The sequence below is a fragment of the Hypanus sabinus genome, chromosome 5 (assembly GCF_030144855.1).
Source record: "Hypanus sabinus isolate sHypSab1 chromosome 5, sHypSab1.hap1, whole genome shotgun sequence".
Taxonomy (NCBI): domain Eukaryota; kingdom Metazoa; phylum Chordata; class Chondrichthyes; order Myliobatiformes; family Dasyatidae; genus Hypanus; species Hypanus sabinus.
The window spans coordinates 36,108,904-36,127,389 of record NC_082710.1 but is presented as its reverse complement, the minus strand read 5'-3'; the positions used below and the strand labels follow the sequence as shown (position 1 = coordinate 36,127,389).

The 18,486-nt window shown below is 41.6% G+C and overlaps 1 protein-coding gene across 3 annotated transcripts in view; it reads right to left on the bottom strand.

Moving 5' to 3' along the window:
- pcsk5b (proprotein convertase subtilisin/kexin type 5b) overlaps window positions 1-18,486 on the bottom strand; it is a 319,262-nt gene that overhangs the window by 169,650 nt on the left and 131,126 nt on the right. For all 3 annotated transcript variants that reach the window (XM_059969732.1, XM_059969734.1, XM_059969733.1), the window contains exon 9: window positions 13,833-13,933. In XM_059969732.1, coding sequence (XP_059825715.1) covers window positions 13,833-13,933 — 101 coding nt within the window. The remainder of the gene's footprint in view (window positions 1-13,832; window positions 13,934-18,486) is intronic.

The window sequence follows — 18,486 nt, the reverse complement described above, 5'->3', positions numbered from 1 at the left end:
AGGTGCGGAGTTATTGACGCTGCTGCGTATATTTGACATAATGCAATGGCCCATGTTGGTTAGGTTTTTATTGGAGGATTTTTTTTCTTATTTACTCCCTTTTTTCATAATCACTATGAGTTTGGGAGGTTATTATATATGGATTATCATCTATTTGCATTTATACTTTAAAATATTAATTATGTATTCTCAAACTCTCTGTATCTATGTTTCTCTTATGTTTGTTTAAAATTAATAAAAAGAAAGAATATGAGGGAGAGAGAATGAGTTGCAGGTTACAGAGAAATAAGGGGAAATGGAACTAATGTAGTGGGTGAACTTGAGAGTTATTGTGGTCTTAATTGGCTAAGTGGCCTGTTGTAATATAATGAGTTAAATATAGCACTTGGCCTAAAATTGCAGAAATGGATTTCTAACCAGGCAAAGTCCAACTCATTTATTCAGGGCTCAAAAGGAACAGAATGGAGAATTTCCTAAATGGTAAAAAGATGCCCAAAGATTATTAAAATAGAATTATCAGGAGCTGAAAATAATCAAAATGGGCAAGAGGCAACAAGAAAAACTTATGTCTCCAAATTTGAAACCGATGGATCACAAAGAGTTCAGTATCAGGCAAACTTTGGTGTTTTCCCATACATTTACTGTACTTTTCATCCATTAGAAGTGATGAGCTACCTGAAGAGAAGAGGAAACCCTGAAGCACACCTTGAATTGTAATTAACTGCTGAATTGACAAGTAAATTGATTTAGCAAAAAAGAAAGATGAAAACAGACTACATTTCAGTTTAGTTAGCTGAGCTAAGTTGTCTGAAGAATGATCCCCTTTAGCAAAAAAAAAACACTGCTGATGAAACTGTCCATTTTCCTTCACAGATGCTGCGTGGTCCACTGAATTTCTCCACCATTTCTTACTCCCAAGTTCAAAATGAATTTATTACCCAAGAACGTATATGTCACCAAATAACTGAGATTAATTTTCTTGCAGGCACCCACAGTAGGACAAAGGAGTACTGCAGAATCAATGACAAACTACACACAAAGACTGACAAATTATGGAAACACAAAAGGAAACATGTAACAGTAAATAAAATTGAGACCACGAATGTCCTTGAATGTGAGTCTGAATCTATTGGCTGTGTACAACAATCAGTTCAGGTGTTGCCAATCCTGGCATCTGCAATCCAAATCTGGCACAATAGTAACTGAGATGTAATTAAAGATTTTAAAAAATAAATCACAATATAAATTAATTTAAATAATTCAAAAGGAGACTAAGATATTGAAAACTTAGAGAATGAAAGCCAAAAAATGAGGCCTAATTTTTGTAATCATGTACTTTTAATGCAATGAACAAAATGTGCACTGTCCAATGAATCACTATTTATTATGAAGGAAATGTGGATCTTTTATTGAAAATAAGAAAGGCAGGGGTTAAACAAAGTATTGGATGCAGCCAGGATAGGCTAATATCATTAGTCATAACTTGACACTCTGTGCATACATGAAATTCTGTAATATGACAACAGACGAAAAGCCACAATTACTAATGCATTCCAAAGCACAAGTTTCAACATAGTTCAGAAAATATGTTCAGTGGGGAGGAAAACAAAACTAACTACCTTAAACGCTGATGTGTTCTGATTTACAATTCCTATTTTCAAGAAAGGAAAATAGGAATGCAAGTGTTGAAACTAACCTTTCAGGGAAGGACACAATCATTAAGCATCCAGCTAAAACAGGTGACCCTCACACTGCACTGTGACCTACTGCAGCTACTCAGGGAAGCAGACATCGGAAGCGGCATGCAAGAACACAGACGTGCGGTGAGCACACCAGTATTTGAGTGATTCTTAAAGCGGATCCTTTCAGGCCTACATTCGTGATGATTCTACTTCCTAGAAAGTAAAACGGGTTTCCCTGCTTCTGTGCCAGAAACAGCAGGAGATGGGGACCTGCTGCACACCAGTCCTGAAAAACAAATACAACTCCAGGACACCACTCCACACTTGGCCATCCGGCTATAAGGCCTAATTTCCATTTGGGCAGACAGAAATGCTACAACCTCATCACAATATTGATCAATATGCAGTATCAGTGACTGGCGACATAGCAAAATGCAATAAGGACATTACTGTGATTAAACCATGGCTGGCTTAAGTGCTGTCCAAGTGCTGCTTAGGGATCAGGACACTGCCTTCAGATCAGGGGACAAAATTACTGAGGTCATCAAAAGCCCTTTTCTTCTGTGCCATCAGGAAGGCAAAGCTCGAAAATTCACAAACACCTTTTTGACACCAGGGACATGCAGTGCATGTGGCAAAGTATACAAATGACAACAGATTACAAGTCCACGCGATGTGTCAACAACAATGATGACTTCCTTCCTGATAGGCTGAATGCCTTCTATGCATGATTTGACGCAGTGAATGAGGGGGCATTGAGGAATCTGCCTCTTCCGCTGAGGAGCAGACACCCTGTCTGCCAATCAAGGGGAGGAGCCAGTGTAAATTCATACCAAGCTGCAGAGCCAGATAACATACCTAGTCAGTTGGGGAGGGATTGTACAGCCCAGCTGACACAAGTCTTGATGGACGTCTTATTATCCCCATGCAACACTGTCTTAGTAGGCTACAAGGCAGTAACTATCATTCCAGTGCCCAAGAGAGCAACAGTAACTGGCCTAAACTATTACCACCCAGTGGAACTGATCTCAATAGTCATGAAATGCTTTGAGTGGCTGGTAATGGATCGTATAAAATCCCACCTTCCAGCTACAATATACCCTTTCCAGTTCACTGACCACTGATGATGCCATAGCCTCAGCCTTCCACTCCAAGTTGCTTCATATGTCAAGGTTTCTGTTCATCAACTTCAGTTCAGTGTTTAACACTTATCCCTCAAAGGCTGGTGGGTAAACTGTCCTAGTTGAGACTCCCTCTCTGTAACTGGGTCTTGGACTTCTGGATGGAATGACCCCTTTGGCAGCAATATCTCAAGCTCCACCATGTTGAGTACTGGCGCCCCAGGGTTGTGTGTTCGGCCTGCTGCTGTTCACACTGCTAACTCACTACTACACTGCCAGATCCAGCTGAAACCATATCAGCAAGTGATTGGTCGCATCAGCAACCGAGATGGCAGAGAGGCTTGTCGAATGGTGAGAGAACAACCATCCAAGTCTTAATACGGGTGAGAACAAATAAAAAGGATGATTGTGGACCAGGAAGGTGTAGGTCGACCACTCTCCATCGCACATCAATGGGTCTGCCACGAAGTGAGTGAAGAGGTCTGTGCGCAAATAACAGACTATCTCACCTGGACGCACAACACCTCCTCGTTAATCAAGGAACTGCTGTGCATACACTGAGGAAATGAGGCATACAAGGCTAGTAACTTTCTATCGGAGCACCAGCGATAGCATCATCATGTGGTAGGGAAGCTACAAGGCATCAGACAGCGAGACCTTACACAGGATGGTGAAAACCATTTAGAGGATCACTGGAATCCCCCTATTTGCGACATTTCCCAGGAGTGTTATATGCAAAGCACCTTCAATAATATTGTCGATCCCTACCACTCCTCCCACAATCTCCTTGGCCCTCTGCCATCAGGAAGGTGGTACAGGAGCATCAGGACAAGGACTGCCACACTGGGTGACAGCTTCTTGCCTCAGGCTGTGAGACTAATGAAAAGCCTGCCACCACTGAGATTTCACCACTAGGACAGCAAACTGTTTCTGTGCTGTGCTTTACTGCATTTATATCTTATTAACTTATTTATAGTATAATATTTTGGTTTGTGTGATGTGTGTGATATGTTGTATGGGTGCACTGGCCTGGAGGAAGACTGTTTAGTTGTATATATGTACAGTCAGGTGACTGACAATTTCAGAAAAGCCATGTTGACTATCCCTAACCAGTCCTTATCTATCAAAAAATAAATATATACATGGTCCCTTAGAATACAGAAATACCTACTAAAAACTTTCCCACTAGTGATGTCAGGCTCACTGGCCTATAATTTCCTGGCTTATTTTTAGAGGCTTTCTTAAACAATGGAATTTGCTGTACTGTTTACTAGTGCTGTGCACTTCACGTGTTTGAGTTATATTCTACCAGCTGATTTATAGTACTATTTTGTTTCATGGACAGCAAGAGACATATGTTTTGTGGATGCACTGTGATCCAGAGGATTTTGTTTCATTTGGTTGTATACTTGTACCGACAGTTGAGAATAAACTTGAACTTGAGCTAAAACATATTTGGTTGTTTTGAGTGTAGTACATGATGTCACGTGCACCTAAGTGGTTTTGTAGGGAAGTGCAGCTTCCAGCTGCTTTGGCTGAATGGAGAATGTGGTAAATTATGATTGCAACAAATCCTTTTGAAAACACCAAACAGCAGGCTAGGTGGATGGGTTTAGTGTTTCCATCTGTGATTAGATAGGACCAGCTGCATTGTAAAATGCCATTTCACAACAGTCAGAGTCATTCCTAACTCGGTCAAACACAGCCCTTGAGAGGAACTCAGTTTCTCAATGCACAGTCAGATACTAAAGTTCAACATGAAGAGGCGCAGTCAGTATCAGATCAAAATCCTCACCAAACTTCTGCTTAATCCAGTAATTCATTTATCACTAAATCTTCATGGTATACTTTCGTATTTGTTCTTTCACCAGTTCAGGTCACTGGACATCTGCATTTGCTTGCAAATTTCAAAGAAAATTTATTAACAAAGTACACATAATCATATACTATCTTGAGAATAGTTTTACAGTGGACATTCACAGAAAGAAATACAAAATATGAAAGATTATAGAGACAAAGACCAACAAATAACCAATGTGCAATTATGCAATTAAAATATAATATTGAGAACACAAATTGTAAAGAGTCATTGAAAGTAGGTTATAGAATCAGTTCACAGTGGTGGTAATTGAAAGTAGGACCCTGGTGGTAGTCGGGTAATAACTGTTCCTAAACATGGTGGTGTGGAACCTAAGGCTTTAGTATCTCCTGCTCTGTGGCAGAGAGAAGTGGGCTTCGTCTGGATGGTAGGGTACTTGACGACGGATGCTGCTTTCTTTTGACAACACTCCATGTAAGTGTATTCAGTGGTGGGAATGGCTTTGACTGTGATGGGCTGAGCAGTGTCTGTTCCTGGGCATTGGTGTTTCCATAGCAGGCCATGATGCGACCAATTAAGGTACTCTTTACAGTGCATCCATTGAAGTCTCTCATAGTTTTAGATTTGGACAATTTCAACTTCCCTCATTTTGACTGGGACCTCCTGAGTGCAAGGGAGATAGATGGGGCTGAATTTGTCAGGTGTGTTCAAGAAAGATTCCTGACACAGTATGTGGACCGGCTGACGAGAGGAGAGGCCATACTGGATCTAGTTCTGGGTAATGAACCTGGCCAGGTGACAGACCTCTTGGTGGGGATCATTTTGGTGAGAGTGACCACAACTAGCTTCAGCATAGCTATGGAAAAAAAGATAAAAACAGACAAAATGAGAAAGTGCTTAACTGGGAAAGGGCTAACTATGAAGGGATGAGGCAGGAGCTAGCGAGAGTAAATTGGAAACCGAAGTTCAAAGGTGAAAGCGCAGAAGTAATGTGGAGGAAGTTTATGGAGCACTTGTGCTGGGTTCAGGATAGGTTTGTCCCACTAAGACAAGGGAAAAAACAGTAGGAAAAAGGAACCGTGGCTAACGAAACACGAGAGGTGACTCATCAAGAGGAAGGAGGAAGTATATGTTAGATATAAGAAGCAGGAAGGAGGGGCTCATGAGAAATATAGGGCAGCTAGGTAGCTTAAGAAAGGACTTAGGAGAGCTCGAAGGGGGCATGAGAAGGCCTTGGCATGTAGGATTAAGGAGAACCCCAAGGCGTTCTATGTGTATGTGAAGAACAGAAGGATGCCAAGAATGAAGGTGGAGCTGCTAAAGGATAACGAAGGCAACATTTGCCTGGAGGCAGAGGAGGTTGGGGAGGTCCTAAAGGAATACTTTGCTTCAGTATTCACAAGGGAAAAGGACCTTGATCGGGTGAGGTCGAAATAGAACAGGCCTGTGTGCTGGACAATGTAGAGATTAAGGAAGAAGTAATGTTGGATCTTCTTAAAAACATCAAGATTGGTAAGTCCCCAGGGCCGGATGTGATATACCCCAGGTTACTGTGGGAAGTGAAAGAAGAGCTCGCTGGAGCAGTAGCTATGATCTTTGAATCCTCTTTGGCTGCAGGGGAGGTGCCAGAGGATTGGAGAATGGAAAATGTAGTTCCCATGTTTAAAAAAAGGTAGTAGGGAGAATCCTGGGAACTATAGACCGGTGAGTCTTACGTCGGTGGTCTGCAAACTATTGGAAAGGATTCTTAAGGATAGGATCTACGAGCATTTGGAGAAGTACAGTCCACTCGTGGATAGACAACATGGCTTTGTGAAGGGAAGGTCGTGCCTCATGAGCCTAATTGAGTTTTTTGAAAAGGTAACAGAAGAAATTGATGAGGGTGGTAGATGTGGTCTACATGGATTTTAGCAAGGCATTTGACAAGGTCCCTCATGAGACTCATCCAGAAAGTCATAGGGCATGGGATCAGTGGAACCTTGGCTGTTTGGATTTTATTACAGGAAGAAAGCAGTGGGTAGTAATGGAAGGAAAGTATTCTGCCTGGAGGTCAGTGACTCAAGGATCTGTCCTGGGTCCCCTGCTCTTCGTGACTTTTATAAATGACCTGGATGAAGAGGCTGAAGGATGGGTGAGTAAGTTTGCGGATGACACAAAGATTGGAGGAGTTGTGGATGGAGTTGTAGGTTGTCGAAGGTTACAAGAGGATATAGACAAGATGCAGAGTTGGGCAGAAAAGTGGCAGATGGAGTTCAATCCAGCTAAGTATGAAGTGATGCATTTTGGAAGGACAAACCAAAAGTCTGAGTACAGGATTAATGGTCAGTTACTTAAGAGTGTGGTTGAACAGAGGGACCTTGGGTTTCAAATCCATACATTGCTCAAGGTCACTGCTCAAGGTTGATAGGGTAGTTAAGAAGGCCTATGGGATGCTAGGCTTCATTAATAGGGGGATTGAGTTCAAGAATAGAGAGGTCATGTTGCAACTCTACAAATCTCTGGTGAGACCACACTTAGAATGTTATGTTAGTTCTGGTCACCTCATTATAGGAAGGACGTAGAAGCTATGGAGAGGGTGCAGAGGAAATTTACCAGGATGTTGCCTGGACTGGAAAGCAAGTCTTATGAGGCAAGGTTACCACAGCTGGGACTTTTCTCTTTGCAGTGTAGAAGGATGAGAAGGAACTTGATAGAGGTCTACAAGATTATGAGAGGCATAGATAGGGTGGATAGTCAGTACCTGTTACCCAGGGCACAAATAGCAAACACCAGAGGGCATATGTACAAAGTTAAGGGAGGGAAGTTTAGGAGAGACATCAGGGGTAAGTTGTCGTTTCTCTCTCCCCCCCCCCCCCAGAGGGCTGTGTGTGCCTGGGAATGACTTGCCAGGGATGTTGGTGGAGACTAAAACATTAAAACATTAGGGGTATTTAAGAGCCTCTTGGACAGGCACATGGATGAAAGAAAAATAGAGGGTTATGGGGTAGTATGGGTTTGATACTTTTTTTTAAGGCATATATGGGTCGGCACAACATCAAGGGCTGAACAGCCTGTACTGTGCTGTAGTATTCTTGTGTCTAGTATCATATCATGCCGAATCTGCGCAAACTTCTAAGAAAGTAGAGGCATTACTGTGCCTTCTTTTTGATGGCGCTTATGTTCTGGCCCCAGGACTGACAAATCCTTTGATATGGTAACACAAAAGAATTTAAAGCTACTGACCCTCTCCGCCTCCTATCCCCAATGAGGACTGGCTCATAGACCTCTAGTTTCTTCATCCCATTGTTGTTAACCAGCTCTTTGGCTTTGCTGACATGGAGTGAGAGGTTGTTGCTGTGGTTGCTCAACCAGATCTTCAGCCTCTCTTATATACTGATTTATCACCACCTCTGACTCTGCCAACAGCTGCATCATCAGCTAACTTTAATATTGCTTAAGATCCATACTCAGCTATACTATCATAAATATAAAAGGGATTAGAGCTTAGTCGAACCATTCAGCCCTGTGGGTCCCCTGTGCCTACGGTAAGTGTGTTGATTCATTGCCAATTCATACTGAGGTTTGTGTTGAGGAAACCAATGATCCAGTTGCACAAGGAGATACAGAACCCTAGGTCATGGAGCTTAGTAATGAGCTTTGTCGTGATGATGTTGTTGAATGCAGAACTGTAGTCAATGAAGAGCAGACCGATAAAATATATCTTCATTGTCCAATGTTCCAGAGTTCAGTGAGGAGACAATGAAATGGCATCTACTGCTGGTCAGTAAATTGAAGATCCAAGTCTTTCCTGGGACAGGAGCAATACGTTTCATGACCAACCTCCCGAAGCATTTCATCACTGTGGTTTAACTGCAATTGGACAATAGTTATTGAGGCCGGACACGACTTTTTTTTTTGAGCACTTCATTGCCACTGTTATTGAGCAATTCCATGATTCAAGTTTAGTCTGAAATTGCCATAATTCCTATAATTATCTGACTATAAAAAGTTCTTCCAGCATAATGACGGTATCAAACCAGATCCAGCTCACTGCCTGCACTCTCCAAATTCTCCTGGCAATGCAGGTTGATTTCATCAGCCCTCAACAGGCTTTGCAAGAGCTAAGGTGCAAAGATTATCTCCTGCTATTTACACTTATAGAGTTGTATGTCTCATTGTCAAAAACAGACCAATTGCTATTATATTATGAATACAAAATAGGTATCAAAATAGATTAAAAAGAGCAAACTACCAGAACTTAACCTGCATTTCATAATGTATTATTGCACAAAATGATTTCTTCCAATTAACTTAAAATAGACTTCTGAAAACAGCCTCCTGAGTTCCTGGACATGCTCCATATTATTTTGGAAACAAACAGGCTGAAGCATTTGCTCAAGAGGTTCACAGCTGACTGAAAGCCAAAATGACAATTCTGGAGTTTTACTCAGAGTTCAGGTTCAAACTACAGAATGTTTTCAACATTCATAACAAACTGTACTAATGATCTGTACTGAATATTTACTAACAAAAAGCACTAATTGTACTATTTTACATGCAGTCAGGCTCATTTGCATACTTGCTTCCATGTTCAAAGTTTATTGGGTAAAGTCCCAATGCAAAGATTTGATTAAGACTGACCTGCCAGTGTAGGGCTGAAGGAATGTCATACTGGATTTAATTTTTAGCTCTTTAAAATGTGTAAAGGAGGTATTATTTTAAACATTAACAGAACATATGCCTCACATCACTGAAACTTTGTGAATGTCAAATATGCCTGTAGATATCCTATCCCCATATCAAAGCTTTAGCAGGCAATGAGCCCAGAAGATAGGACCTTCCTCTTCCTGGCTCCAAAAGCCCAGCCAGCTGTCTGAGTTAGCCACATTCGAGTTGTAACAGCTGGGATCCCAGGAGAATGCACACCAAGGACCACCCGGAACAACAGGTGCCACAGGAGACAAGGAAGGTTGGAGAGCAGGTGACTGGTGATCTGGTGGTGAACTGTTGCACCTGGAACTGAACACAAGTTACCTACTTGTGGTAGTGAACGTACTACTAGTAATCAGAGAAAATCCCGATTCCTGTAGGTTCAACAGGGTTGGAAACTGCAAATGCGGCACCATTATTAAAGAGGATTGGGACTAAAAATAGGAAGCTATTGGCCAGTTAGCTCAACATCTGCCAGATGTTGGAATCCATTGCTGAAGAGATATTAGCAGGCAATTTAAGAAAACCATAAGACAATAAAGCAGAGTTAACTTGCATTTATGAAAGAGAAATACAGTTTGACAAATTTGTTAGACATTGTTGAAGATGTAACATATGGATAAAGGAAAACCACAAAACATCTTACATTTGAATTTCTAGATGACAATAAGATACCACATATAAAATCATTACAAAAGAACATGTGTTTGGGAATAATATATTGACAGGGACAGTGGTGTAAAGCAATGTAATTGGTGGAAGTGTACATAATTCATAACTACTGACACTGAGTTGGGGTTTCACTTTAAGAGGCTCGTTTGATGGTGATGGAACTACGTAAAGGATTTTTTAGTGCCTACTTTGTGTTCAGGTTTTGATGTTCAATTAATGAGTTGCTACGGTTTTTCTTAAACATAAAGCATCTCCGCCATTTTATTTGTGAAAACATACAGTGGAAAGGCAAATTAACAAAAATCTGTTGTAATAAAAGGGTGTGTTCCAGTGTGGAATCAATGATGAGACCTCAACTATTCACATAATTTGGTTGAAGTGGCTCAGGGTCCAGTGATGTTAATGATGCAAACACAGTAGGTTTTGCAAGTAACAAAGATATAAAGAGCCTGCAAAGGAATGTAGGAAGCAGGCAAGTAGTTGGCAGAGGAAATAAATGTGGGGTAAGCACAAGGGTACTGAATTTGGAAGAATGAAGCAACATATAATTTAAATAAGCAGGAATACAAAATTTGCAGTATAAAGGGATCAAAGAGTCCTTAAACATTAGACATAAAAAAGATAGCAAAAAGGTTCAACAAAGCGGCAGATAGGAGAATATAATGCAAAGGTTGTTGCATTTAACAATCGTGAAGATTCGATGCACCTTTATAGACTGCAACCCAGAGCATTAGATACAGTTTTGGTTTGTGGATTTTAAGGATGCACTTGCACTCGAGGCAATGTAGGGAATCTCCCAAGTTGATACCCGAGATAAAGGGACAGATATATGCAGAAAGGTCAATTGTGTGGAATTCTGAGGGAAATAACTGCATAGGCTGTGGCGTTATTCCCCTTGCAGGACTTATCTAAATACAGAAACATTTTTCTCAGATTAGGGGCCTCCCATTTCAGACAGAATAAAAGGAAGAATTTACTCCCTTGAACTACAAATGTTTGGAAATTTCTAACAGAGTTATGGAGACAGAGTCACTTAATATGTTGAAGGTGGAGATTAAAACATTTAAATCACATGGAAGTCGAGGAGAATGGGGAGAGAGTGTAGAGTGGTGATTGGATCGGACTCAGATCAGAAACAGAATCAGGTTTATTATCACTGACATATGTTGGGGAATTTGTTAACTTAGTAACAGCAGTTCAATGCAATACACAATAATATAGAAAAAGTAAGTAGATCGATTACAGTAAGTATACATGTATATTAATTAGATAAATTAAAAATAGGGCAAAACAGAAGTAATATATTTTTAAAAAATGAAGTACTGTTCATGGGTTCAATGAACATTTAAGAATCTGATGGTAGAAGGGCAAAAGCTGTTCCTGAATCTCTGAGTGTATGCCTTCAGGCTTCTGTACCTCCTTCTCAATGGTAACAATAAGATGGCATGTCCTGGGTAATGAGGGTCCTTAATAATGTACGCTGCTTTTCTGAGACATCTTGGGTACTTTGTTGGCTAGTACCTAAGATGGAGCTGACTAGATTTACAACCCTCTGCAGCTTCTTTTGGTCCTGTGCACTATCCCCCACCCCCTCCCCCCCATACCAGACAGTGATGCAGCCTGTCAGAATGCTCTCCATGGACGCTTTAGGTGTCAAACCAAATTTCTTCAAACTCCTAATGAAATATTGCTGCTGTCTTGCCTTCTTTATAACTACATCAATATGTTGGGACCATATTAGATCCTCAGATCTTGATATCCAGGAACCTGAAATTGCTCATTCTCTCCACTCCTAATCCCTTTGATGATTGGTTCATGTTCCCTTGTCTTACCCTTCCTGAATTCCACAATCAGCTCTTTCATCCTACTGACATCGAGTGCAAGCTTGTTGCTATGACACCACTCAACGAGCTGGTATACCTTGCTCCTGTACGCCCTCTCTTCTCCATCTGAGATTCTACCAACAATGGATATATCATCAGCAAATGTATGGATGGCACTTGAGTTTATACCTATCCACACATTCATGGGTATAGAGGGAGTAAAATCCTGGTTCAAGCACACACCCCTGAGGTGCACCAGTGTTGATCTTTAGTGAGGAGGAGATATTATTACCAATCCACACAGATTGTGGTCTTCCGGTTAGGAAGTCAAGGATCCAATTGCAGAAGGACAGGCCCAGGCACTGTAGCTTATCTATCAGGACTGTGGGAATGATAGTGTTAAACACTGAACTATGGTCAACAAACTGCATCCTGACAGAGGTGCTTGACATTGGATCGTCCGTGATGTTAACAAATGGCAAAGCCGGCTCATGTGGGCAAATGACCTGTGTTGCCTTTTTACTTTTCACTCACCTGTTTAAATATTGATACTGGCAAAATGCAGTGCCAGATAACATGTGTGTCATAAATACACCACAAAAGCTAAGGAGTATCTTTTTAACAGCATAAAATGCACCAAGACACTTCACAAAAATTTGACTGAACCAAGCCACACAAGGAGATAATCCAAAGCTTGAAAAAGGGGGATAGAGTTTAAAGAACATCTTCAAAGAAGAGTTGAGAGGCCAAATTGTTTTGGGCAAGAAGCCCAGAGCTAAAGATCCAAGAGCTGAAAGCATGCCCTTAATGACAGGTAATAAAAATGGCCTTGTGCAAGTAGGCGGACGATCGTGTTAAGTTTTACAGGACTGGTAAAGGAAAAAACACAGATCTAAGATACAAATATATACAATTTATAATGAAGCTTACTCACACAGGAGTTAGATTACAAATACTGACAGCATAAAAAAAATCTCTTATGATATTGTCCTGATGCAAGAGGAATAATGTTTTATGGAACAAGCCAGAATCAAAAAAGTCTATTTAGTAGTATAGAAATAGTCTGTACCTCAATAGCTCCATCCCTATGCAGTAACTTAGAAATCACTGTCACAATACTAGACTGGTTAGGAGCAAATAGTTAATTGCAAAAAAAAATATATAAGAATGGAAAGAAGAAAAATCTTTGAAATTGAAAAAGACTAATTCAGAACACATTTATAACAATGATAATGCTTTAAATTCTGTAAATAAATCACAAGGGCTTCATCTGTACTTGTTGCATTTATAAACAATTTAACTACTGATAGTTCATCTCAAATCCACTTACGATGCTTTCAATCATGGTACTGAGAAGCACCAAGTCTGCATTTCCCCCAAAAGTACTTGACAACCCAGAAAGGTACTTGGCAGGTCAATTCTGGCAAACCTGTTCACTACCAACTTCCTTTGCAGAAAATCTTCCACCACAGCATTTTAAATCAGCCTACCTTTGTCTTAGTACAAAGCCAAAGACATTGTGACAGATTCAATGCCTTGAAAAGGCAGCTCCTTTGAATGAACTGAGAGAAATAGTGAGCTTTTCAGTCCATTTCGAGAACTTGGCCCTATTTACCTGTTACATTGGACTGATGCCCAGCAGATCAAATTAAATACACAGGTCCTGCTTAGTAAATACACAAATCGCTGAAGCAAAATTGATCCATTAACTTCCATACTAGCTTCCAGATAGTTTCCTTCCTTAACAAGGAAGCAAATGCTACATGGTAGAGACCTAATTGGCAAAATGTTTAGGTTTTTTTTGCACAGCAGTAACCAAAATGAACGTACCTGTGTAACCTGAATGAAGTCAGCCAATACCATTCTGAAACCAGCTTATGAAAATACTTTAAGCACGACATAACACCGTAGGTCTTAAAGAAATTATTAAGATGTAGGTGCTTAAAATTTATCCAATTAGCTGTGTGTGTCAGCTTGCATTCGGAAACATTTAACATAAACCATCACACGATGAGTTGCAGCTTACTTTGCTTCCAGGGCCAGTGCTATGATTCCTGCGGCCATCGGTGCTGATGCAGAGGTTCCCGTGTGGCTATCCGTACATCGCTGCCTGAGATCAGTGGTGATCTGAAACGAGAGAGATGCGTCACTTCCGAGAAGGTGGATGGCCTGGGTCAGTTTGCCTTGGAGTACAGATCTGTCCAAAATTACGACAGGCATAGGTAGGTGCATGATAGGAAACTTCTCCTCAAAGCAGAGGTATCTAGGAATAAAGGGCAGAGTTTATGGGTAAGGGGGCAAGAGTGGGGATCTGGAAAGGGTAGTTGGAATTTTGGAATGCACTGCACTTTCACATCATTCAAGGAGTATCCACACTTACATTTCAATTATCAAGGCATAAAAGCTATGGACGAAGTGCTGCTAAATGGAATTAAGAGACAGCTGCCACGTTTGATATGGTGTAGGAACCTAAAGGGCTTGTTTTTGTACTGAATGATACATCAATAACAATGTAAGACAGAATAGTACAGGACCTTCAGCCCACAAAGTTGAGCCAACCCTTTAATCTACCCCAAGAATAACCTAGCATCTCCCTCCCACATAGGCCTCACTTTCTTTCCATCTAATTGCCTATCCCAATGCATCTGCCTCTACCACCATCTCTGGTAGTGCTTTCCACACTGTGTAAAAAAACATACGAGATCTACCCCTCCCCCCCACCCCACTTCCCTCCAGTCACCTTAAAATTATGTCCTCTTTTATTAGTAATTTCCAACCTGGGAAAAAGATGCTGGCTGTACAACCCTATCAAGTCACCTCTTATCCTTCTTTGCACCAAAGAGAGAAAGCCCTAGCTTGCTCAGCCTTTAAATGCAGCTTCAATTAATTCCGATCCAATTGGGACATACAAACGTGGCTTGCACTGTTGGCATAAACAAAATACTTTCTGTCCTTTACAAGTTGCATAATTACACAGAGCAAGTCCACTCTCCCACACCCATATTCACAAGTTCAATGACAACAGATATAACGAAACATACAAAACCTAAATTCATGGAATTAACTTGGCTAAGAAAGTGATAGGGAGATACCCGAAAAACTGTTCACACTCATTAAGGAATAGAGAAAACAAAAATAAATAGACGGATTAAAAAGCAACATAACAGCACAATCTACTCAGATGCAGAGGAAAGCAAGTATAATATTGGGGAATACAAGGGTTTGATGTGGACAAGTATGATAAAAAGCCATTAACCATTGCTCTCTGCCCCAGATGTTACCCTACCCAATTATTTTCTATATTTTCAGTTTCATTCTACCATTTCCACTATTTGTCAGATTTTGATTCTGTGCAGACAGGGGCAGGTCTATGTCACTTGAAACAGGTTTGCTGAATCCTCCCAGCAAGAAATTGATAAATGGGCATAGAGTATGGCCTTTTTAAAAAATGTTTTAAATGAAAAACTGACATAATCTGTATTGCTGAAACCAGTAGCAGTGGCTGAAGGGAGGAAGGAAAACATGGTTCGGCCATAAATAGACCCAGCCTGGTTCTTTTTCAGGGCTCACACAAACATCTAAATCAGAAACACGAGAAAGTCTGTAGATGCTGGTCACACACAAAATGCTGGAGGTCAGGTAGCATCTATAGAAATGAATAGGCGATTGGTGTTTTGGACCGAGACCCTTCTTCAGGAAGTTATAAATAGAAATAGGAATGGACCTCTTAGCCACTGGAACTTGCTCTGCCAATTTACAAGTTCATAATCAATCTGATTGCAACTTTAAATCCACTTCTCCAGGTAAGCTATATCCCTTAACTCTCTCTTAGACCTTAAACACTTGGCATTCATAGCCCTTTGGTGGATTTCAAAGATTTACAGCCCTCAGAGAAATGGGACAAATATTATCTTTTATCCCCCGTATCACAATTTTTCTACAATATGAAATATTCCCTTTATATTCATCCTCTCACCGTCTCCCAATCACGTAATATCATGTCGAGCACTGGTTCTCATCCCATATCAGGCATGCGGCCTGTATAAGACACTGCACACCGCTTTAAATGGGATGGCACGGTTAGCACAATGCTTTAGAGTACAGGCGATACAGGTTCAATTCCCACCGCTGCCTGTAAGGTGTCTGTGCTTTCCTCCGGGTGTTCCAGTTCCTTCCACAGTCCAAAGAACATACCTGTTGTAATGTGAGTATTATTAAAAGTAAGTTAATACTACCGGGGTTGGCGGGGTCTTTACTTCCGCTCTTTTCACTCCCAGTATGCATTGTATATAGTTCCTCCACCCAGGCCGCATGAGGTACCTGGAAGCCTCTGTATTGTAAATATCATCTGCTGTCCCAGATAAAGATGCTCTTTTGGCCATCAAGTTGTCGAGTGGTCTTTTTGTAAAGTGGAAGTTACCACATACTTTTGGCGACGAGGTAAACTGGTTTTGTGGACAGTCGGCCCCATTTTCGAACAGGAGCTCTGGCTACGTTTGGAATGGTCGGTGTGTTCGATGAGCAAATTGGGGAGTGGCCGGAGTACGAGGACAGGCTGGGCCGCTTTTTCTGTGCTAATGGAATTACTGAGGAGGCTAAGAGGTGCTCTATTCTCCTGGGTGTGTGTGGGGCAAAGACGTATAAGCTGATACGGAACTTAGCTACACTGCGGAAACTGGGAGAAATGCCATACGACGAACTGGTCAAGCTCGTGGGGAACCACCACAATCCGAAGCCTTCAGTGATAGTTCAACAGTTCAAGTTTCACAGCCACGTCCAGAAGCCAGGTCAGCCTGTGGGTGATTTAGTGGTCGGGCTTCGGCAGCTGTGGGAGCACTGCACTTTCGGACCCGTGTTGGATGACATGCTCCATGATAGATTAGTATGGGGCATTAATAATGATGCCGTACAACGCCACTTGTTGGGGGAAACCCCGCCGTTGACTTTCAAGACGGCCCTAGAGATTGCTCAGGGCATAGAGTTGGCTGCTAATAATGCCAAGGATATGTAGAAAGGATATGGGGAGGTCGCAGTCAACGTCAGTGCTCCAGGTCAGGAGGGAGACTAGTAAACAGGAAAAGTGGGTGGAATGTTTTCGGTATGGAGGAACACACTATGCAAATGTTTGTAAATTCAAAGATACTGTCTGCCATGCTTGTAGCAAGAAGGGACATTTCGTTATAAAGTGCAGGAGCATAAAGGGTGAGGTTGAGCCTGGGCAGGGGAAAGCTCAACAGACTCAGGCAGCCTCACACCACCTAGGACGGGGGTCGGCAACCTGCGGCTCCCGAGCCATTTGTGGCTCTTTCACCTCTGTGCTGCGGTTCCCTGTGGCTTTGGGAAATAATTGGTCAGTATTTAATTAAAATGTATTTTATGTTAGTTTGTTAGCTTTTGAAATGTAATTCTAAATTTGAAGATTATGGTGATCTTATCCGAAACGGCTCACAATTAGCCAGCATTCCGGCTAAGGGAGATAGCCTACGGGGGTTTGTGAGTACGCGTCTTTTGCAGCATCTGCGTCCAGGGGGGCTGGGTTGAGGGAGGCTGAAAAGCAAGGCTGTTTAGTTCGAATAAAGCTATCTTTGACTGCAGTTTACTGACACCGCTACAACGTGTTTTTATCGCTGGCTGTCCAGACGGAAGGTGCTGAAACGCTTTGTCGCGTGTCTGGAAGAAGTGAAAACTTTCCTGGGCAGCAAAGGGCCCACCTTTCCTGAGCTGGAACAGCCAGAGTGGCTGGAAAAGCTACACTTCATGGTAGACATGACAGCGCACCTGAACACGCTGAACACAGCTCTTCAGGGGAAAGGACGCACAGCCCTGCACATGTTGGAGGATGTTTTGGCATTCGAGCGCAAGTTGACGTTGCTTGCCAGAGATTTACAGAAAGGCACTTTGTCTCACTTCCCCAATTTGAGAGAGTTCAAACAAGGTCACGACATGATAATTTCGGAGTATTTACATTCTGCAATCATCGCAATGCAAACATCGTTTGGGAAACGCTTCTGTGAGTTCAGAGAGGAAAAAAACACATTATCCTTCCCGGTCACTCCCTTAAGCATCGATCCTTCCCTACTGAATACGACTGCATTGGCAGGTGTGAGTCAACCTGATCTTGAGATGGAACTGGCCGACATAGCCGACAAAGACATATGGGTGTCCAAGTTTAGACGCTTGACAGCAGACCTTGAAGATGTTGCCCGTCAGAAGGCCGTTCTTGCTCAGAAACACAAATGGAGTGATATTGAAAACCTTCCAAAACCGGACAAACTTGTGTTCGAAACATGGAATGCTATGCCCGACATTTATGTAAACATTAAAAAGTATGCGCTTTGAGTCCTGTCGATCTTTGGATCCACATATGTAAGTGAGCAGGTGTTCTCCAACATGAACTTTATTAAAAACAAACATCGCGCACGCCTCACAGATGACAGCTTGCGATCCTGTGTAAAGATGAAGGTGACGTCATACAGCCCTGATGTGCAGACGCTGTGCGCTGAGGTCCAGGAGCAGAAATCCCATTAACCAAGTATGATAAATATTTTAATTGCCTATTATTTTATGTATATTCATATTTTTTCATTGTTCAGTGAAATAGTCCTTTTATTTTTCAGGCTGACAGCTGGCTGATGTTATTTTTGGTTTGCTGCTGGCGGAAAATTTAAGTTCGGCGTTTT